This window comes from Dendrobates tinctorius, unplaced genomic scaffold (genome assembly GCF_039654945.1).
Source record: "Dendrobates tinctorius isolate UK_male_01 unplaced genomic scaffold, ASM3965494v1 ptg000016l, whole genome shotgun sequence".
NCBI lineage: Eukaryota > Metazoa > Chordata > Amphibia > Anura > Dendrobatidae > Dendrobates > Dendrobates tinctorius.
The window spans coordinates 89,017,672-89,039,003 of record NW_027361684.1 but is presented as its reverse complement, the minus strand read 5'-3'; the positions used below and the strand labels follow the sequence as shown (position 1 = coordinate 89,039,003).

Genomic DNA, 21,332 nt, shown 5'->3' with positions numbered 1-21,332 from the left:
GTACCCAACATCTGATGGCTACTTTCAGCAGGATAATGCGCCATGTCATAAAGCTCGAATCATCTCAGATTGGTTTCTTGAACATGACAATGAGTTCACTGTACTCAAATGGCCTCCTCAGTCACCAGATCTCAATCCAATAGAGCATCTTTGGGATGTGGTGGAACGGGAGATTCGCATCAGGGATGTGCAGCCGACAAATCTGCGCCAACTGTGTGATGCCATCATGTCAATATGGTCCAAAATCTCTGAGGAATGCTTCCAGCACCTTGTTGAATCTCTGCCACGAAGAATTGAGGCAGTTCTGAAGGCAAAAGGGGGTCCAACCCCTTACTAGCATGGTGTACCTAATAAAGTGGCCAGTGAGTGTATATATATATATATATATATATATATATATATATATATATATATTATACAGCTAGAGAAAAAATAGTTTTAATGTATGTTGATGAATAAAACCTACGAATATCTTTTAATGAAAAAAGATGAATAAAGCTTGAGATATTAGCGCCAGTCGTAGCACGGATATCCTTGATACTGGTGAGGGTATCCAGTGTTTGACCCCTTATCTCGGTCTATGACTCGAAGAATGGGGCGGACTTGGCTAATGAAATGGAGCAGCACAGAATGGGGATTTTTGTTGATATGTGGCCAGTGCAGTATGTGAAGCAAAGCCAGAAGTGGAGGCACCTGACGTCTCCAGATTCCTATATTTGTACTTCACATAATTTTAAAATAAAATCTTTTTATAAGCAGGACTACCCATTTAGATAAATCTTTCTAAAATCTGCTCTGCCTTCTTGTAATAAAAAGTGGTATTCAGGAGAGAAACTGCACATTGGATTGACTGTAAGTCCCTTTAATTCCCTATCTTCAGAAAATTACCTATTCCTTAAATCAGGTTTTTTTTTTTTCTCGCATGTATTTTTAAATAATGTTAAGAGATTTTTTCATATCAATATCTTTATTACATAACAAAACTAACCTTGAAATGTTCACACTGGGGTTTTATTTCTAGACTTGTACTTTGTTTTAGAAACCGGCACGTACACTAGCCTCCATGAATTTACTCTGACCTTAGCTTTTTGTATTTCAGCTTTCAATGAACCTGTGCAAAGGTCATTGTGAAGGAAGGGGAGCAGGGTCCGCTGTGACATTGCCTGTTGTTGCTTGTCATTGTAACTCAGATGGGAAACTGCTGAAAGGACGAGTCTTAAAAAAGCACTCCAACCTATATATTTTTTTTTATTAAATCTGTGTATATACATGCAGTGTAGTATTAGTATCTCTACAGGATCCAGCGCCATTCTACTCCACCTCAGTGGCGTCACCACAATTGCTACTAGGTGTTTCTTTAACATTGACCACCTATGGAGCGACCCTCATTCTGACCCTATATAGGCTTGCGTTGTAAAATCCACTTTCAGGTCATGCAGAGCGCAGCGTGACCTGGGCAGTCTGCAGAGTGGTGATGTCGGAGAAGAACTGCACTGGAAAATGGAGAGAGCAGCAGTGGGTGAATATATTAACACCAGTGGCAACAATAGTCCCATAAATGTAAGGTGGTGTGGAGATAAGGGACAACCCTGCTCCAACACCATATGCATAAGCTCAAAAACTAATGGAGAAACCAGGCAAAGCAAAAGAGCATGCAATCACTTTAATATAAAAAATATCAAAGTTCTTTATTAAATACTAAAAGTACAATACAAATCACAATGAAGTGCTCATGAATAAATGTGGGCAATAGATCCCAAGGATCACCCCCTCAAACTCCCCAAGATGGAAAAACCCGGCAAGTAATACAATTAGGATATGTGCTATATTCTTATCACAAATCATGGTACCATGTCAGTGTCCAAAGGCTGAATCGCTACAAATCAATGGCCAGATAAGATTCCAGTGCTGCCTGCTATGAGGGCATGGTGAGAGTATACCATAAAAAAGTGCCCACAAAGGTTGCAGGAAGAGCCATATGGTAACTTACCGGGGAGGGAGAGGAGAGCCCAGCCGTGGAACCCCCGACGCGCGTTTCGCAACGTCCCCCGCCGCTTTGTCAAGGAGGAGATGAATATATTAACATGTATACCAGGGGTCTCAAACACACGGACCGAGGGCCCCTAAAGCTGCTTCATGCGGCCCACTGGCACTGTAGACCCCAATGGCGATCCCTGCCCGATCAAGGGGGCCGCCGACGGCAGTGTTTTTATTTCAGCTGAATGTGTGCCCTTAGATACACATTCAATTGAAATGTATTGCCAAGCAGAGACTCTCTACACAGCAATACCAATGCCAGCTGCTGGCCAATCCGAGGCCAGCATCTGACACAGGCATGCTAGCGTGGCAGCATATGATATCACTGTCATGCGCCAGCATACAGATGTCAGCTGCTTGCCTCTGATTGACCGGCAGCTGGCATTGGTATTGCTGTGTAGAGAGTCTCTGCTTGGCAATACTTTTCAATGGCATGTGCTTCCAAGGACACACATTCAACTGAAATAAAGCGCTGCCGGTGGCTCCTGTATCGTGCCACGATCTGCAAGGAGTCTACAGTAAGCATGTGGAGGGAACAGAGGACAGGTGAGAATTTTTTAACCTACAATATGAGGACGTGGATGGGGACATATCTACAATATGCAGACATCACTACAATGTGGGGACATGGATGGGGACGTCACTACAATATGGGGACCTGGATGGGGACATGACTATAGTGTGGGGACATGACTATAGTGTGGGGACATGACTACAATATGGGGACCTGGATGGGGACATGACTACAATATGGGAACCTGGATGGGGACATGACTACAATATGGGAACCTGGATGGGGACATGACTACAATATGGGGACCTGGATGGGGACATGACTACAATATAGGGACATTACAAATGTGCACTCATATTGCAGTTATCACCTCATCCATGACGACCCAAGCTCTAAAAAATAAAATAAACACGACAAAAATGCTCTAAGTGTGTAGATAAAAAAAATATATCACTAAAAATGTCTCTTTGACCTTCAAATGATACAGCCCCATATGGGAGCGATTCTTTAAGTAGCCCAATAACCAATGGGAAAATTGCAAGGTATCTTGTTTTCCTTTTAATAAAAGTTTTGATATGGGAAAAAATTTGCCATTTAAAAAATAAACCCAAAACCTGATTTGTGATGGGTAATTTTCTGATGACTGCTTCCATTTTTTTTTCTCCTTTAAGGATGTTGTCCACTACTAGGATAAGCCCTTCTCGATCTGAATGTTTTCCCCCATGAAAATAAAAACACTTTTACTCCCCTCCCGTGCCAGCGGTGTTGGCACTCGCATTCCCAGGGCTCACGTGCGGTTTTGATGATGTGCCCAATCTCCGCTGACATCACTGTCCCCGCCTTTGGACGTATACGTAATCAAGAGGGAGTAAGTTCTGGCCGCTCACAGCCTCTTGATTATGCATGTCTTTAGATGTAGATTTGTCAGCCTGAATACATCCACTGTTTTCATTGCTGTGGCATTCTAAGATTTAAAAATATTGCACAGAAGAGGGAAGTGTTTTTGTTTTGGGTTTTTTTCAGATTCACTAAACTGCTCTATTTACAAACCCGTAAAAATGTGTGCATTTTATCCCAGTGTCCCAAGCTAAAGGGTTAAAGGGAAACTCCAATCCTCCTTGTTACGTCCTTTTTTGGCAAATGTTTTTGAAAGTAAAATACTAGATTAATCTGTATTAAAATACTATTCATGCTGCTTTTAATGATAAATGTAGCTGTATTCCAGGCGCCTACAGTGCCGTTTGCACAACCTATTCTACATTTTGCCTAGGGGGGTTGGTTAGGAGTAGCATAGTGCTGGAGACAGTGGATGCACAAAGCTTTAAAAATATCCCCAAGAAGGTGATGGTTCACCCAGAAGTGAAATGCTAGATTTAAGGGGTTGTCTGATAGTGAAATACATTTTTTTAAGCCCTTAATTAAGAACCATGAACAGAGGTATACTACCAGCCTTTCAGTGCACCCACAAATCCAGCGCAGGCCGCTCCAGACATCTGCGCTGGCTCCACAAGTGATGTCTGCCCTGTTTGACAATCACAGCAACTCTGGTACCTGTAATTGGCTCTAGTGGTCAAGTGAGTAGAAGACTGTCATTAGCTGTTTTCCCAGTGACCTGCTCTTCTGTCACCTGACCGCTGCAGCCAGTCAGACTGCAGCGTTGTTGTGATTTCAGTTTTGCTCCGAAAGAGTTCTCTATTCCCAGAGTGGCCTACACAGGGTTGCTGGCAGGTGAGTATGCCTTTGTTTATTATTTTTTTTATCAATCCATGCTATAAAAAAAAAAAAAAAAAAAAAAGGGAAAAAGTTGGACGACGTAATTAACATTCACTACTGTGCGGTAATGTCAGCCTTTTGTTCTCATTTGGCAGTTTTCAATACTGATCAGTGACCTCACCACAGTGTACATGGACACACTAACAGATTTAGAAACAATAGTTTCAATTGAAAGAGTGACCGTCGTTTTCATTTTGATTGCATAAAGCAATAGCAGACGTGAAAACAAGGAACTTTGTAAGAAATCTTTTCAGAGAAATCTGCTTCTTTCTCTGCCAGGACGGATCATTACTTTTCAAAAGTCTCAATTGTTTGATAAAATCTGTATTCAGTAAAACCAGATAGGAGATGGCAGTTGGTTCTCCTAAGACTGTAGGTGGGAGGAGGAGTGGGTAGCGGAGGTCCTTGGCACAGTCTCCTGCCCCTTCCACCTGTATAGAATCTTACCAATAGCGGCTCCCATCTCCATAATGTGGAAATCTGTCCTCACTGAATACAGGTTTTACATTGGAATTTAGAAATTTGAGAATGAAAGATCAGTCTAAGAGAAAGAAGCAGATTTTTCTAATGAGATGTAATACAAATTTTCTGACTTTCACTTTTACAATTTATGAAAAGATAAATTAAACAGCGGTTACTTTTTCAGTCTCCTGTGGCATGTCTTCGTTTTCTTTACATTGGCGAAGTGAAACCTGCATGCAATACATACACAGGCAGAATGTTAAAGCATTTGAGGATTGGAGAAGTATAATATTGGTTCCTTTTTTAATTGTGTAGAATAAGAATATTAAAATGGCTGATGACAAGTGATTAATCAATGGTTTTCTTTTATTTCTACCCTTAGTCTTTGACCAACTAGATCTGGTTACTTACGAAGAGGTGGTAAAACTACCAGCTTTCAAAAGGAAAACACTAGTCCTCCTAGGTAACATACTTGACTGTGTGTATGTTATTTAACCTGTGCTCTGCTGTACACCTATAAGAAGAAGAATTACAGAAATGTGTTCTCTTTTGTTCATAGGTGCACATGGTGTTGGCAGACGACATATAAAGAACACATTAATTACTAAACATCCTGACAGATTTGCTTACCCTATCCCACGTAAGTTCAGTAGGTTAATGGATTGATACAGCACTACATTTGGTCAGAATACGCTTCTTTTCACTACTGTATTGAGGGTTTATTTCCGTGTACTTTGCATAGTATTCTTATTGCAAGTCGTGTTGGGATTATGCAGAAACAAATTAGAACAGACTCCATAATATAGACATATTCCCAATCCCAGAATCAAATATACTGGGATGAAACAGGACCAGAGATACCATTCGGGACACCCATAGATATTAGGAGACAAAGAAAAATAAGGTGTAAATCCCATATAATAAAATTACAAAACTTTATTAGAAAAGATAGTACAATATCACAAAAATGACTAGTTACATAATGCAGGGAATGGGTAAGCAAAAAGTATATGTCACACCAGGTCTGAATGGATATGTAAAGAGGTGGGGGAGCGGCAACTCCTACACATAGATTACCAAGAAGTCACATATAAAATGAGACCAGAGTTTGTATTGAGAAAACAAATGAGGAGTAAAGTCACAAAAGGCAAAAAAGAATATAAGTGGTGCCACTCTTACCCATAATACCTCTATTCAGAATCCCAGGACACTTAGCCTGGGATTCTGAATAGAGGTATTATGGGTAAGAGTGGCACCACTTATATTCTAAGATTTATGGGGAGATTACTTGTTCCTACTTGGCTGTTTTAGCCATAAGGTTTTCTATACTAAGCCTTGGGCATTTGCCTTTTGTGACTTTACTCCTCATTTGTTTTCTCAATACAAACTCTGGTCTCATTTTATATGTGACTTCTTTGTAATCTATGTGTAGGAGTTGCCGCTCCCCCACCTCTTTACATATCCATTCAGACCTGGTGTGACATATACTTTTTGCTTACCCATCCCCTGCATTATGTAACTAGTCATTTTTGTGATATTGTACTATCTTTTCTAATAAAGTTTTGTAATTTTATTATATGTGATTTACACCTTGTTTTTCTTTGTCTCCTTGTGTTGGCATTATGCCTGGGCAGGGTTCAGTCTGGTATATTGCTTATGCTGTTATGTTTTATATAGTTTTCTACATGATTTATGCTGACACCTTGTAAGAGGAAGGTCTTAAAGAATTAGAGATTGCACAGAAGTGCTCCTGATTCTATGTTGTGCTCCACATTCTAGATACAACAAGACCTCCAAAGAAAGATGAAGAAAATGGAAAAAATTACTTCTTTGTATCCCACGACCAAATGATGCAAGATATCTCCAACAATGAATATCTGGAATACGGCAGCCATGAGGATGCCATGTATGGGACAAAACTGGAAACAATACGAAAGATCCACGAACAGGGACTTATTGCAATACTTGATGTTGAACCTCAGGTAACTACCCAAAACCCGTGAGAAAAAAATACACTTGTGCCAAGACAGATTTAAAAAAAAAAAAAAAAAACGTGCAAAAGTTTTTACTGGTTTTGATCTTTTCAAATTGTGAAACTTTTAGGCAGGATTTACAAACTTGTGAATTAAAGGGGTTGTCTTTTATTAACCCCTTTTCCTCTAACTTGTGAGGTGTCCTTACCGCAAGTATTCAATTATTCTCTAGTGCCACCATAGTAGAAGCGAGGAATTGCAGAGTGCTCCTTTAAATCGATGAGCTGTTTTTACTATGCTCCTCCAGACTAACATGCGCTCTAGTTATCTAGAATTCTCTTACAAGGTGTTCGAAAAGTTTTGTTAACCAGATGAGCCCCTTTCAAAGTTTCTGGATAACTCTGCACAACAAATTCCGTGGCCAAAAGGGAACCTGTCAGCAGGATTGTGCACAGTAACGTATAGACAGTGTCATTTCGGCGCCGTTATACTGATTTAAAATGATATCTTGGTAGATAAAATCCGTCTTGTGGTGGTTGTTTAATCTGTATATGCAGTTTTCAGTTAATGAGACTCTCGTGCTCCAGGGCGGCCTGTGGGGGAGGCCTTTATGTGGTGCTCTGCTTACATATGCATCTGTATGAGCTTATGACAGGTCACTGATACTTCAGTGACCTTTCTGCTGTTTTATATACTGCAGAATTATAGTGTTGGCTTTGGAGAAAAAAAATTGTAACTTCAGCAAAATGGCGCCGGCACATGCACAGTAGCATATATCGCTTTCAGATAGATGCTACTGCTCAAGGGCCGCCGGCAGCACCATTTTATTTGGCTGCAGCTAAATTGCGCAGGCAGTGAAGGTTCAGTGACCTGCCATAAGTCCGTAAGGATGAATATGAGAGCAGAGCACCACATAAAGCCCCCGCCCTGAAGCACGAAAATCTCATTAACTGAAAACTATAAATGCGGATTAAACTACAAGGCTGATTTCATCCACAGTTATCATTTTAATCCGTATAACAGCACCAACCTGACACTGTCTGTAGTTTACCTTAAATAGGTCATAGTTTTGTTTATTCTTCTAAGCTTTTTTAATAGTAGACTTCATGGGCACTGCTGCTTGTGTCATATTGTTGCGTTTTTTGAGGGTTTTTAGGATTATTTACGTTATACTTTAATGGTCAGTATATTTTCACAAACTTTGCATCAATTAGTAGTCTTAAGTATAAGATACTTTGTAATATATTAAGAGAATTCTGCATCTATCTCCAGTTATGAGCCTCCACTTCCTCTGTACTGCACTCTGAAAAAACAACTAAAATCTGTCTTGATCAAAGCAACATTGATTGCCAACAAAATGGGGTGTTGGGTTCCACAGCCTAAAGGTCCTTTTACATATCGCTACATGTGACACCTACTTCCGACCGGCCCCCCCGCTGGATATCGCTGATTGCGTGAGATCGGCCTGGTCTATTTCTCGTCGTCGGCTTCCTGCACAGACGAGCGAGCCATGGACGCGGGAGGAAGACTGTTATCTTCGCTGCGTCTGACAGGTGAGTAACAACCGCCGAGCATCGCTGGTGAGATCTGTCTGATTGTCAGCTCACTAGCGACCATTTAGCGATGCACCAGTGATCCTGACCGGGTCATATCGTGGTCGGGATCGCTGGTGCATCGCTAAATGTAACGGGGCCTTTAGTTACTGGTAGCACTGAAAGGAGCAAGAAAATGGGCAGATTGTGCTACAGTTGGTGAGAGGTTTAGCTTGTCGTAAACCTGGATTCACACTGCCCAGTAATGTTCTATCATATACACAATGTTATAGCTGCTTCTTTTGACTTTGACTAGGTTCACATCACGTTATTGCCAACGCTGATGGCCAAAATCGTCTTTTTTCTACAATCACTTTAACGCATGCACTAACGCAAGGTACCATTGCGTCGGCATGCCTTAGTAATGGAGGTCTATGCACAGCGAACGCGTCCGTCCACTGTGCGTTAGACCTAATGTACCCGAAAGCTCGGTGGACCGCGTTCGTGGGTGCGTCACAAAGTAAAGGAACACCGCAAACGTATGCGTTAGAATGCGTTACGATAATGGCTGGCAATGGGTGCGTTAACGCATCCGTTACATAGTGTTAGTGCCGCTTAGTAACGGATCGGTTAAACGGATGGCACCTAACGAGATGTGAACCCAGCCTTTCTGTGTAAAGGAGATCTCATAGCTAGTTGTCCCCACTAACTCAGAGAAAACTGAAAATTACACACAGAGCCTGCAGAGGAGAAACTGGTAAAAAATGTAGGACACCAGTCATATAGTGTCCAAAAATAGTATTATCCCTCTTGTATATACACGAGCGCTTAGGCCGGGGTCACACTAACCGACGCAAAATACGGTCCGTAGTTTACATGCGTAATACGGATGAATGACCCCTAAATAGTGCTCCGTATGTCATCCGTAATCAAGGTGTGGTTGCGTATTTTGCGCATGTAAGCATCCGTATGTAATCCGTATGGCGAGATTTTCTCGCCGCCTTGCAAAATGGACATATAATGGAGCCCTATGACAGGGTTTATAACAGGAACGAAATAATAGATATAGACACATAGAATGCATATATATATATATATATATATATATATATATATATATATATATATATATATATATATATATATAATATGCACACACAAGTCATTGAGACAGAAATATATATTTATATTTCACAGAGTTCTTCATAGCAGAATAGCCGCTAATTAAATTGCCGGCTTCTATCAAATCATTCTCCAACCCGACATGAAATGACACATGGTTTACATTCAGTAAAGCATTTCATTTCATGTTTTTTATATGTCCCTGACAAATAATTAGATGAGCGTTTGTGTGCAAAATTTGGGAGTTGTAGTTGTTATTTTACGGGGTTAATTCGTTGTTAAAAAATGTGTGGGCTTCCCATTGCCCTGTAGCGGTGGCGAATGGGTTAATCTAACAGGGTTAATGTCACCTTACAATCGAATGGTGACATTAACCCACTCGCCACCACTATAGGGCAATGGTAAGCCCACACATTTTTTAACAACAAATTAACCCCTTAAAATAACAACTCCAACTCCCAAATTTTGCACACAAACGCTCATCTAATTATTAGTCAGGGACATATTAAAAAACATGAAATGAAATGCTTTACTGAATGTAAACCATGTGTCATTTCATGTCGGGTTGGAGAATGATTTGATAGAAGCCAGCAATTTAATTAGCGGCTATTCTGCTATGAAGAACTCTGTGAAATATAAATATATATATATGTTTGTCACAATGACATGTATGTATGTATGTGTGTGTGTGTATATGTATATATAATATATATACACTCACTGGCCACTTTATTAGGTACACCTGTCCAACTGTGTGTTAAGACTTAATTTCCAATCAGCCAATCACATGGCGGCAACTCAGTGCATTTAGGCATGTAGACATGGTCAAGACAATCTCCTGCAGTTCAAACCGAGCATCAGTATGGGGAAGAAAGGTGATTTGAGTGCCTTTGAACGTGGCATGATTGTTGGTGCCAGAAGGGCTGGTCTGAGTATTTCAGAAACTGCTGATCTACTGGGATTTTCACGCACAACCATCTCTAGGGTTTTCAGAGAATGGTCCGAAAAAGAAAAAAAATCCAGTGAGCGGCAGTTCTGTGGCCGGAAATGCCTTGTTGATGCCAGAGGTCAGAGGAGAATGGGCAGACTGGTTCGAGCTGATAGAAAGGCAACAGTGACTCAAATTGCCACCCGTTACAACCAAGGTAGGCAGAAGAGCATCTCTGAACGCACAGTGCGTCGAACTTTGAGGCAGATGGGCTACAGCAGCAGAAGACCACACTTGGTACCACTCCTCTCAGCTAAGAACAGGAAACTGAGGCTACAATTTGCACAAGCTCATCGAAATTGGCCAGTAGAAGATTGGAAAAACGTTGCCTGGTCTGATGAGTCTCGATTTCTGCTGCGACATTCGGATGGTAGGGTCAGAATTTGGCGTAAACAACATGAAAGCATGGATCCATCCTGCATTGTATCAACGGTTCATGCTGGTGGTGGTGGTGTCATGGTGTGGGGAATTTTTTCTTGGCACTCTTTGGGCCCCTTGGTACCAATTGAGCATCGTTGCAACGCCACAGCCTACCTGAGTATTGTTGCTGACCATGTCCATCCCTTTATGACCACAATGTACCCAACATCTGATGGCTACTTTCAGCAGGATAATGCGCCATGTCATAAAGCTCGAATCATCTCAGATTGGTTTCTTGAACATGACAATGAGTTCACTGTACTCAAATGGCCTCCTCAGTCACCAGATCTCAATCCAATAGAGCATCTTTGGGATGTGGTGGAACAGGAGATTCGCATCAGGGATGTGCAGCCGACAAATCTGCGCCAACTGTGTGATGCCATCATGTCAATATGGTCCAAAATCTCTGAGGAATGCTTCCAGCACCTTGTTGAATCTCTGCCACGAAGAATTGAGGCAGTTCTGAAGGCAAAAGGGGGTCCAACCCGTTACTAGCATGGTGTACCTAATAAAGTGGCCAGTGAGTGTATATATATATGTATGTGTGTGTGTGTGTGTGTGTGTGTGTGTGTGTGTGTGTATTCCATGTGTATATATCTATTCTTTCGTTTCTTTATTAAAACTGTCAGTGTGAGTTTACTGTATAGCGCACTGAATTGCCGGCTTTTCTAAAAGACACCGGGTGCGTATTTCTCGCAAGTCACATGTGTGGTCCGTGTGTAATGCGTATTTTTTGCGCATCCATAGACTTGCATTGGCATATTACGGGCGTAGTACGCTGACAATCGCAGCATGCTGCGATTGGCATGGACCGTAGAATACACCCGAGAAATATACGGCTGATGGGAGCAAACCCATAGAGAATAATTTGTCCGTGTGTAATGCGTGCTTTTAACGCCTCTCACTCGTCCGTATTCCTCGCCAGTGTGACCCGGCCTTATATAGATAACGTTCCTGAAATGACAGGTACACTTTTTTTTTTTTTTTTTAAATTCATTTATTGAACCATTAGCAGTTATATAATACACACATTTAGTACAAAATGTTAAACGTGATACATAGTATATATATGCTCAGGTAACCTGAGGACGTGAAGCATAATATGTGCAATAATTGTGTGTGAATAAAGCAGACATAATCAAGTGAATCACAGTAGTGTTGTGTTATTGTACCAGTAATAAAAAACCTGCCTAGCTTCTAAACCTACCTACATCTACCAAAACGTAAACAGTTCCGCAGCCTACTTCTATACAATAAACTGTTTACTGTGCGACTTCCCCGCCCTGCAAAGTGAGGTGAGAGGAGTTCCACCTCTCCCAAATGTTTTTGAATTTACCTGGGCATCCTCTATTTTGATACAGTGTACGTTCATATGGGATAATCGAGTTTACCAGAGTGATCCAGGACCCAAGAGAAGGGGGTGAATTCCCCATCCACCATAATGCTAGTATCTTCCGCGCCATGAACAGTGTTTCCCGTAGAAAAATCCCCACATAATGACCCCATGCCTCCTCATCCCACACTCCAAACAGACAAATCAGTGGTTCAAGGGGAACAGGGGTTTGTACCAAGGATGTTAATAAAGACGTCACTCCCCTCCAGTATTGCGCAACAACAGGACAGCACCAGATCATATGAATAAAATCTGCATCTATTGAGTGACATCTTAAACATTCCGGCCCATCCTAAAGAGTCGAATAGGAGTCAAATATGATTGATTAATAATATACAATTGTATCATCCTGTTGTTGGCAGACGAAGACACCCAGATTGGTGACTCCAGGATTTCTTTCCATTCCTCACCCAGTGTACCCGGGATGAGTCTCTCCCATTTCTTCTTAATGGAGTCTAAGGCATTTTCTGTCCCCACTGACAGCATATATGTATATAGAGAGGAGATGAGACCTTGAGGGCCCTGTGATTTAAGAATCCCTATCAGAGGTAGAGACGAAATGGCATAATCTATACCCATACATCTCATGTGCGATTGAAAAGCAGATCTTAGCTGCAAATAGCGAAAAAATTGGGATCTCGGGACTCCACGATTAACTTGTAATTGCTCAAAGGATACCAATGTTCCATGATCATATAGATCACCTATCGTCGAGACACTGTATTGAGCCCAAAACTCAGCGGATGGATGTTTAAGTAGTACCGGGAAGTAGTCATTATTCCATAGGGTCATTTCAGCTATAACATCCCCAAATCTAACCACCCCCTTGATCTGTCTCCATATCGATCATGCCAGACGAAGCAGGGGTAACAGTTTTGAGACATTTATTTTCCTCATTTCCAAAAAACCCAGTGGGCAACCAATCCCTGCAGCGTGAAGTAGATGGGTCTCAGAATTTGGAAGCTGGCCTCCAGGCATCCATGTACAGTCATGGCCAAAAGTTTTGAGAATGACACAAATATTAATTTTTACAAAGTCTACTGCTTCATTTTTTTCTAATGGCAATTTGCATATACTCCAGAATGTTATAAAGAGTGATCAGCTTAACAGCAATTACTTGCAAAGTCAATATTTGCCTAGAAAATGAACTTTATCCCCCAAAACACATTTCAACATCATTGCAGCCCTGCCTTAAAAGGACCAGCTAAGATCGTTTCAGTGATTGCTCCATTAACACAGGTGTGGGTGTTGATGAGGACAGGGCTGGAGATCAATCTGTCATGATTACGTAAGAATGACACCACTGGACACTTTAAAAGGAGGCTGGTGCTTGGCATCATTGTTTCTCTTCTGTTAACCATGGTTATCTCTAAAGAAACACGTGGAGTCATCATTGCACTGCACAAAAATGGCCTAACAGGGAAGAGTATCGCAGCTAGAAAGATTGCACCTCAGTCAACAATCTATCGCATCATCAAGAACTTCAAGGAGAGAGGTTCCCTTGTTGCCAAAAAGGCTCCAGGGCACCCAAGAAAGACCAGCAAGCGCTAGGACCGTCTCTTAAAAGTGTTTCAGCTGCGGGATTGGGCTACCAGCAGTGCAGAGCTTGCTCAGGAATGGCAGCAGGCAGGTGTTAGTGCATCTGCACGCGCTGTGAGGCGGAGACTCTTGGAGCAAGGTCTGGTCTCAAGGAGGGCAGCAAAGAAGCCACTTCTCTCCAGGAAAAACATCATGGACAGACTGATATTCTGCAAGAGGTACAGGGAGTGGACTGCTGAGGACTGGGGTAAAGTCATTTTCTCTGATGAATCCCCTTTTCGATTGTTTGGGACATCTGGAAAACGGCTTATTCGGAGAAGACCAGGTGAGTGCTACCACCAGTCTTGTTTCATGCCAACTGTCAAGCATCCTGAAACCATTCATGTGTGGGGTTGCTTCTCAGCCAAGGGAATGGGCTCTCTCTCAGTCTTGCCTAAAAACACAGCCATGAATAAAGAATGGTACCAGAATGTCCTCCAAGAGCAACTTCTCCCAACCGTCCAAGAGCAGTTTGGCGATCAACAATGCCTTTTTCAACATGATGGAGCACCTTGCCTTAAAGCAAAGGTGATAACTAAATGGCTCAGGGAACAAAACATAGAGATTTTGGGACCATGGCCTGGAAACTCCCCAGATCTTAATCCCATTGAGAACTTGTGGTCAATCATCAAGAGACGGGTGGACAGACAAAAACCTTCAAATTCAGACAAAATAAAAGCATTGATTTTGCAAGAATGGACTGCTATCAGTCAGGATTTGATCCAGAAGTTGATTGAGAGCAAGCCAGGGAGAATTGCTGAGGTCCTGAAGAAGAAGGGTCAACACTGCAAATATTGACTTGCTGCATTAACTCATTCTAACTGTCAATATAACCTTTTGCTACTCATAATATGATTGCAATTATATTTCTGTATGTGATAAAAACATCTGACAAACACACATAAAAACCAGAGGCCAGCAGATCATGTGAAAATATAATATTTGTGTCATTCTCAAAACTTTTGGCCATTACTGTACTTATGGCCTTGGCCTGCCCAGCCAAATAATATAAAAAGAAATCGGGTAACGCTGCCCCTCTTCCCTTCTTGGGCCTCTGTAGAGTGGTTAATTTAAGTTTAGGCCTGGCTTTTCCCCAAATAAAGGATGTGGTTTGGGAATTTAAATTAGCAAGAAAGGATTTGGGTACCACCACCGCACTATGCTGAAGAAAGAAGCTAAGCCTGGCGAGTAATATCATTTTAATTAAATTAATACCTCCGGCCACAGACAGTGGAATTTTGCTCCAGATCGCGAATTTACTCCTGACCATCTCCAGCAATGGTTGTATATTGAGTTGCAAATCAAATTTACTATCCTGAGAGATATGAACACCCAAATATTTAAAACTAGTTACAATGGGCAGTAAGGAGAGAGTCTCAAGTCGTGGCATTGGAGTGTGGGAAAGAGGCATCAAAGCAGATTTCTCCCAATTTATGTATAGGCCAGAATATTTACTGAATTTATTTATGGTAGTGATCACTCTTGCCAGGGTCTCTTCCGCTTTGTCCATAAATATCACCATATCATCAGTATATAGGCCTATGGTATCTATCTGATCCGCTATTTCTATACCAGCAATATTAGGGGAGGATCTTATACGTATTGCCAGCACCTCAATAGCAAGAGCAAAAAGGGCCGGGGGAAGGGGACATCCTTGAGGAGTTCCCCTATGTAATGAGAATGGCTCAGATATGGAGTTATTTACAATAACCCGGGCCTTGGGCTTCATGTATATAACATTAACCCATTTTTGGAATCTTTCACCAAATCCATACCACTGTAAACATGCAGGGAGAAAAGGCCATTCAAGCGAGTCAAAGGCCTTGGCCGCATCCAGCGATGCCAATGCCTATTCATTATCTGGTACCAGAGAGCTATATTGGACCACTGACTGGACTCGTCTGATATTTATGGAAGTACTCTTACCCGGCATAAAACCCGTCTGATCAGGGTGTACAAGATCTAATATGATTCAATTTATTCTTTTGGCTAAAATTTTTGTAAAAATTTTATAATCCACATTTACTAGTGATATAGGCCTATAAGATCCACAGTCTAGAGGATCCTTCCCCTCCTTTTTTAAAAACTATTATATTGGCCTCCTAAAAGGACTCCAGCATGCATCCCCCCCTCCCAAATCCCACGAAACACTATCAACAAAAGGGGTGCCAGTATATCCTGATATTTCCTATATAATTCCACAGGAAATTCATCCGGCCCAGGGGCCTTCCCGGAGGCCATGTCTTTTATGGCATCCTCTACCTCCTCCAGAGTAAACTCTGCATCCATAAAGGCCCGCTGGGAAGGACTTAGCCTAGGAAATTCTATATCTAACAAATAATTTAAACACTCCAGGCCATCCCCATCAGTCTTAGAATTGTACAATGAACCATAATAGTCAGAAAAACATTTTAGTATCTCTTCAGTTAAGGAAACCAAAGTACCATCTGAGTCACGAACCTGTAGAATTGTATTAGTAGCATTATGCTGTCGTACTAAGTATGCCAGAAATTTACTCCCCTGATTCCCCATTTCAAAATAAGACTGACGGGCAAAGAATAATTTACGTTTCGTTTTAGTGTCAGAGTATTGAGCATATAACCTTTGAGCGGTCAGCCATTCTACCCTGTTACTGTTAGTTTGATCCAATATATAGGCTGCCTCCGAATCTTTCAGACGTCCCTCCATCTCGCCATCCTCTTTCGATGTCACTCGCTTAATATGAGAAATTGTAGAGGATAAACAACCCCGTAAATAAGCTTTAAGAGCATCCCAGAATGCATTGATATTTCGGGGTTCGGGGTGGGACGAGACGAAGCAACGTAATTGATCTATCACTCTATCAGGGGATGTTATCAACTTCAGCCAAAAAGGGTTCAACTTCCATGTTATCCTATTAGTCAATGGCCCAAATTTAAGCTTGAGAATAACTGGACTATGATCCGAAATTCCTCTACTTCCATGTTTAATATCATCCACCCACGCCGCCAGACCACTAGACCCAAAAATATAGTCTATACGAGACAGAGAGCGCTTAGTGGAGGATTGACAAGTATACTCCCTTGTCTCTGGATGACGCACCCTCCATAGATCTAGCCACCCACTACCCATCATGAATTGTGACAGTTGGAATGTGCCCGGGGGGGGGAACCCCGCCCTGTATTCCATCACCCAGTCTCAATTTATCCAAATGACTATTCATGACTAAATTGAAATCTCCCATACAGATGACATGTGCGTCTGGGTAATTCAAAGCAAAGCTCAATGCCTTCTGAATAATTGATATATTGGCCGGAGGGGGATTATAAATACAAAGGATGACATATTTCTGAGAATTAATCATCGCGTGCACAAACACAAATTGTCCCTCGGGGTCTTTCCGGGCCTCCCTAACCTCCCACCGAACATCCTTATGAACCAATAGTGAAACTCCCCTTGAATAGCTGGTGTGAAAAGCATGTATAAACCATTGCACCCACGGTTTCTGTACCCACCGAACCGTATCTCTGGTCAAATGCATCTCCACCAGAGCCACAACGTGAGGACGGTAATGTCTAATTTGGGAGAACACTTTAATTTTTTTTCGAGGGGTTTTTATGCCTCTTACATTCTAGGTCATACAAATCCGCTCAGAACCCATTCTCGTCTATGTGGATATAATGCATGATGATGCCTGAACCAGGTGCAGAGAACCCACACAGATAGCAGAATTTGACGTCGGCTGCGGCATCTATCTAAACAATTATAAAAAGTAAAACTTTTGAAAAAGAAAAGGCAAAACAGGAACCTAGTAACATAGGCGTACAGTCTTACGCCCCCATCAAAAGATAAGGGGATACCATCACTGTATACAGCGTCCGGTATAGCTGGCATCTGGGAACTCACCGAGAGAGCTCCAATTAGACCGTTAATTGAGAGGATCCAAGGTAACAGCCGCCACATTAGAAATCTTTCGCAGGGGATCCCCTATGGGATCGTAGCCACTCCGCCGGATCTGTAAAAAATATGGAGAAGCCTTCATGGGCCATCCGGGGCCGGGCCGGATATATCATCGAATATATAATGTGCCTGTCCCTGAGCCGCTTCTTGACCTCGAAGAATTGTGCCCGTTGCTTCTGCAGTTCCATGGAGAAATCCGGAAAGATGGAAACGACAGCATTGTTGAACTTGATAGGACTTTTCAGGCGTGCGAGACGCAGAATGGTATGTCTGTCTTTGCAATTGAGCAGGAATGGCCGAGGCGGAGCCCCCGGAGGCAGGGGTCTTTTGGGGACCCTGTGAGCTCGTTCAACAGTGAACATTGAGGAGAATTCATCCCCCAAGAGGTCTTAAGCCAATCTTCCAGAAACTGCTCTGGATGTTGACCTTCCGAGCGCTCAGGCAGTCCAACAATACGGATATTATTCCGGCGCATTCTATTTTCCAAATCATCCGCCTTCTGCTTCCAAGCATTCATGGAGCCCACCACCTTCGTTAATTTAGCCTCCATGGGTGTAATGGTATCTTCCACCTTGGACACTCTTGTCTCCACCTCCGTAATACGTCCCCTCATAGCCTGCATATCCTGACGGAGTCTCCCCACCTCCGTATGAACATCCTCAATTTTCTCCGTCAGGGATGTCCTGGTCAATGAGAGAGCCTGCATCAACTGCTTCGATGCTTGTTTAAGGGTCAATTCCTCCTGGTCCATCTCCTTCTCACCCCCAGAATGGCGATTTTTGCGCTGAGCTTGAGAGGATGTGCTCCTATTATGTCGCGCACTTTCAGCGGGGTCAGCTCTAGCAAATTCCTTCAGTTTTTCCGCCGCTCCTGACCCTTTAAGTCGGCTCATGATTGTCTGCTGTGTGGTTTAGCGGGACAATTAAAACATGTAATCCAGGTATTGCCCACTACAGCGGAATCACAGTGGGGCTGGCAACAGTTAACTGCGGATTAGACCACAGAGGGACGCCAGAGGGATTACAAGGATGGTAGCCAGGTACCGTCCAGATCTTTATGACCCGGGAGGGAGGAGGAACCCCGCAGAGGCAGCTGCAGTGGGGAAGGGCGCACAGGGCCTCCCCTGGTAATGGCGCCAACCGGCACAATGAGCCAATAGATGAAGAGGGATATCACGCAGGGCCCGTTTTTCCAGGGCACTCACCACGCGTCCCCTCAGATTGCCAGCCGGTTTTCTTCACTGCCCGGCGGCGGTGCAGCAATGGAGATCGGCGCTGCGGCTCTCAGCAGCTGAGCTGCGCGCCCAAGATGGCCGCCGCCTCGTGGGGAGACCAGCCACCCACTTCTATCTCTCCTGCCGCCCACTCCCAGAAGCTTTCCTCCAACCTGCCACAGAGTGTCCAGGGGTCCCGGTGTCCAAGGGGGTCCAGGTAGCCGTGAGTGTGGTGTCAGTAAGAGGTCCAGCGGTCAGGATCTTACAGGATGGTGAGGAGCTCTGTACCAGCGTCCTCTCCCGTTCAAGGCATAGCCACGCCCCCCCCCCCCCCGACAGGTACACTTTAACACTTATACATCACTGTTGCCTCTAGTAGAATTCCATTGATGAAGATTTTTTGCTTACAAGAAAAGCTGCAATATAATCGCCAGCTATGAACATCTTCTGATCGATGTCTATGATATACTTAGAATTTCCCATATGGAAGGATTTGATTATGGATATTGGCACTTGTCTAAGGGTTTTTTTTTTCTATAGTCAAGTTTCCAAAATGTTTTACTTCCTTGGGACACTATGTTGATATCGCAGTGATGAGACTGATTACATTTTGTTATGTAAATATTAATGTCATCATCCTATTTTTAGGCTCTAAAAGTCCTGAGAACAGCAGAATTTGCTCCATTTGTGGTCTTCATTGCTGCACCTACTATTACCCCAAGTATCAATGAGGTAAGTTGAATTCACTGGGATGTGAGGTGCAGTCATCCTGTTCCGACTAGTTTTGGTTGATTTAATGTAAAACATCCAGGTAGACTTTGACAAGCAAAGAAGTGTGGATTCTCTTTACTTTTTAAATTGAAACCAATTGACGAGATGGGTTTAGTTCATTTTCTGATTTTGTGGGAAGTTCAACGTATGTGCCGGGATTATTTTTGGCTTCTATGGCGAATGTTTTTAAATGACCCAGATATTATCCGGCGTATAAGACGACCCCCAACTTTTCCAGCTAAAATATAAAAACGTCTTAAGTCAGGGGGTCTTCTTATACGCCGGGTGTCGACTTATAGGGCAGTGCGGAGGAGTGATCCCGATGACTAGGTGAGGGGGAGCCTCACCGGGAAGGTGTAAATGAAGTAGCCCTATTACCTCCTTGCAGCAGCCTCCAGGAAAATGGCCGCTGGGGGCAGCACACGCTCAGATTTAGATCTTGTCCCGAGATCTGAATCTGAGCTGGGGGCTGCGCATGCTGCCATTTTCCCGGAGGCCACCGCATCGCAGCAGTGGAGCTGCGGGGCCTTCGGGCTTTGACAAAATGCTGGCGGAACACCCCACGCTGCACAAAGAGCCGCCACCGCCCCAGCACAGAGAGCCGCAAAGACCACCGCTGCTGCAAGGAGGTAATAGAGATACTTCATTTACACCTTCCTAGTGAGGCGCCCCCTCACCTCGTCATCGGGACCACTCTTCCGCACCGCCCTATAAGATGATATCCTGCATATAAGATGACCCCCAACTTTTAAGAAGATTTTGAAGGGTTAAAAAGTCATCTTATATGCTGGAAAATATGATAATGCAGTTGCATGCCTCTAGCGAACATTGGGATTTTTTTTTTTTTTTTTTACTTTTTGCTGGGGACCCTGGTATAAGGTCAGGGCTTGGTAATGTGTGACCTCCTGAAGACGTGGTAATGACGAGGGGCTTCTGATGGAGCCAGTTGTTACAGCCAGGCGCAGGATGGAGGGACATGGCACAAATCCCGGGAAATACACAGAAGATTTTATGTATTCCTCCATTCTGGTCGTAATGTGAGACACACATGGGAGGAAAGGAAATTAGAGGAGGATAAGCGGAGATCTTTCTTTGTGTTAGTGTGCCTTTAACCTCTTCCTGTAAGCATTAGTCATATTCATTTCTCTCTCCTACTTCCTAAACTTGAATACTATATATCCTCTATAGGATGAGGTGGCGGATAGTATGGCATGCAGCCATTATGCAATCCAACTAGATTTCATATAAAAACAAAAAGTGGTTAATGCTGCTCTCAAAAAACGAGAACTTTGTGAAGCAGTGGGATCCAAATGCAGAAGCTTAATGTGGATGTTGAAAGAATTTCGGTCACATGAGCCGGGAGAGGTGCTGAATGGATGTGATTTTGTCTTTAAATGTCTTATTTGCAGAAGGAAATTACATCACTATTGAAGAATGGCTGCAGACCGTAGGGAATAAGTAAAAGAAAAACACCAAATTAAAATGTATAACGCTGTCCTCTTCTACTACCCCTCCCACCAAATAGAATGATCAAAATAAAGTAACACTTTACCCAGTCCATTTGTACCACCATAACCTGTGCAACATCTATCTATTTCTTGGAGTCTGTGATCTCCA

General features: G+C 42.8%; 1 protein-coding gene across 10 annotated transcripts in view; it reads left to right on the top strand.

The window, feature by feature from the left end:
- Positions 1–21,332, top strand: part of CASK (calcium/calmodulin dependent serine protein kinase) — a 417,331-nt gene that overhangs the window by 386,757 nt on the left and 9,242 nt on the right. For 6 of the 10 annotated variants that reach the window (XM_073566049.1, XM_073566046.1, XM_073566044.1 and 3 more), the window contains 4 exons: positions 5,169–5,249; positions 5,346–5,426; positions 6,566–6,768; positions 19,593–19,676. In XM_073566049.1, coding sequence (XP_073422150.1) covers positions 5,169–5,249; positions 5,346–5,426; positions 6,566–6,768; positions 19,593–19,676 — 449 coding nt within the window. The remainder of the gene's footprint in view (positions 1–5,168; positions 5,250–5,345; positions 5,427–6,565; positions 6,769–19,592; positions 19,677–21,332) is intronic. The other 4 variants (XM_073566047.1, XM_073566045.1, XM_073566050.1 and 1 more) reach the window with 1 other exon arrangement.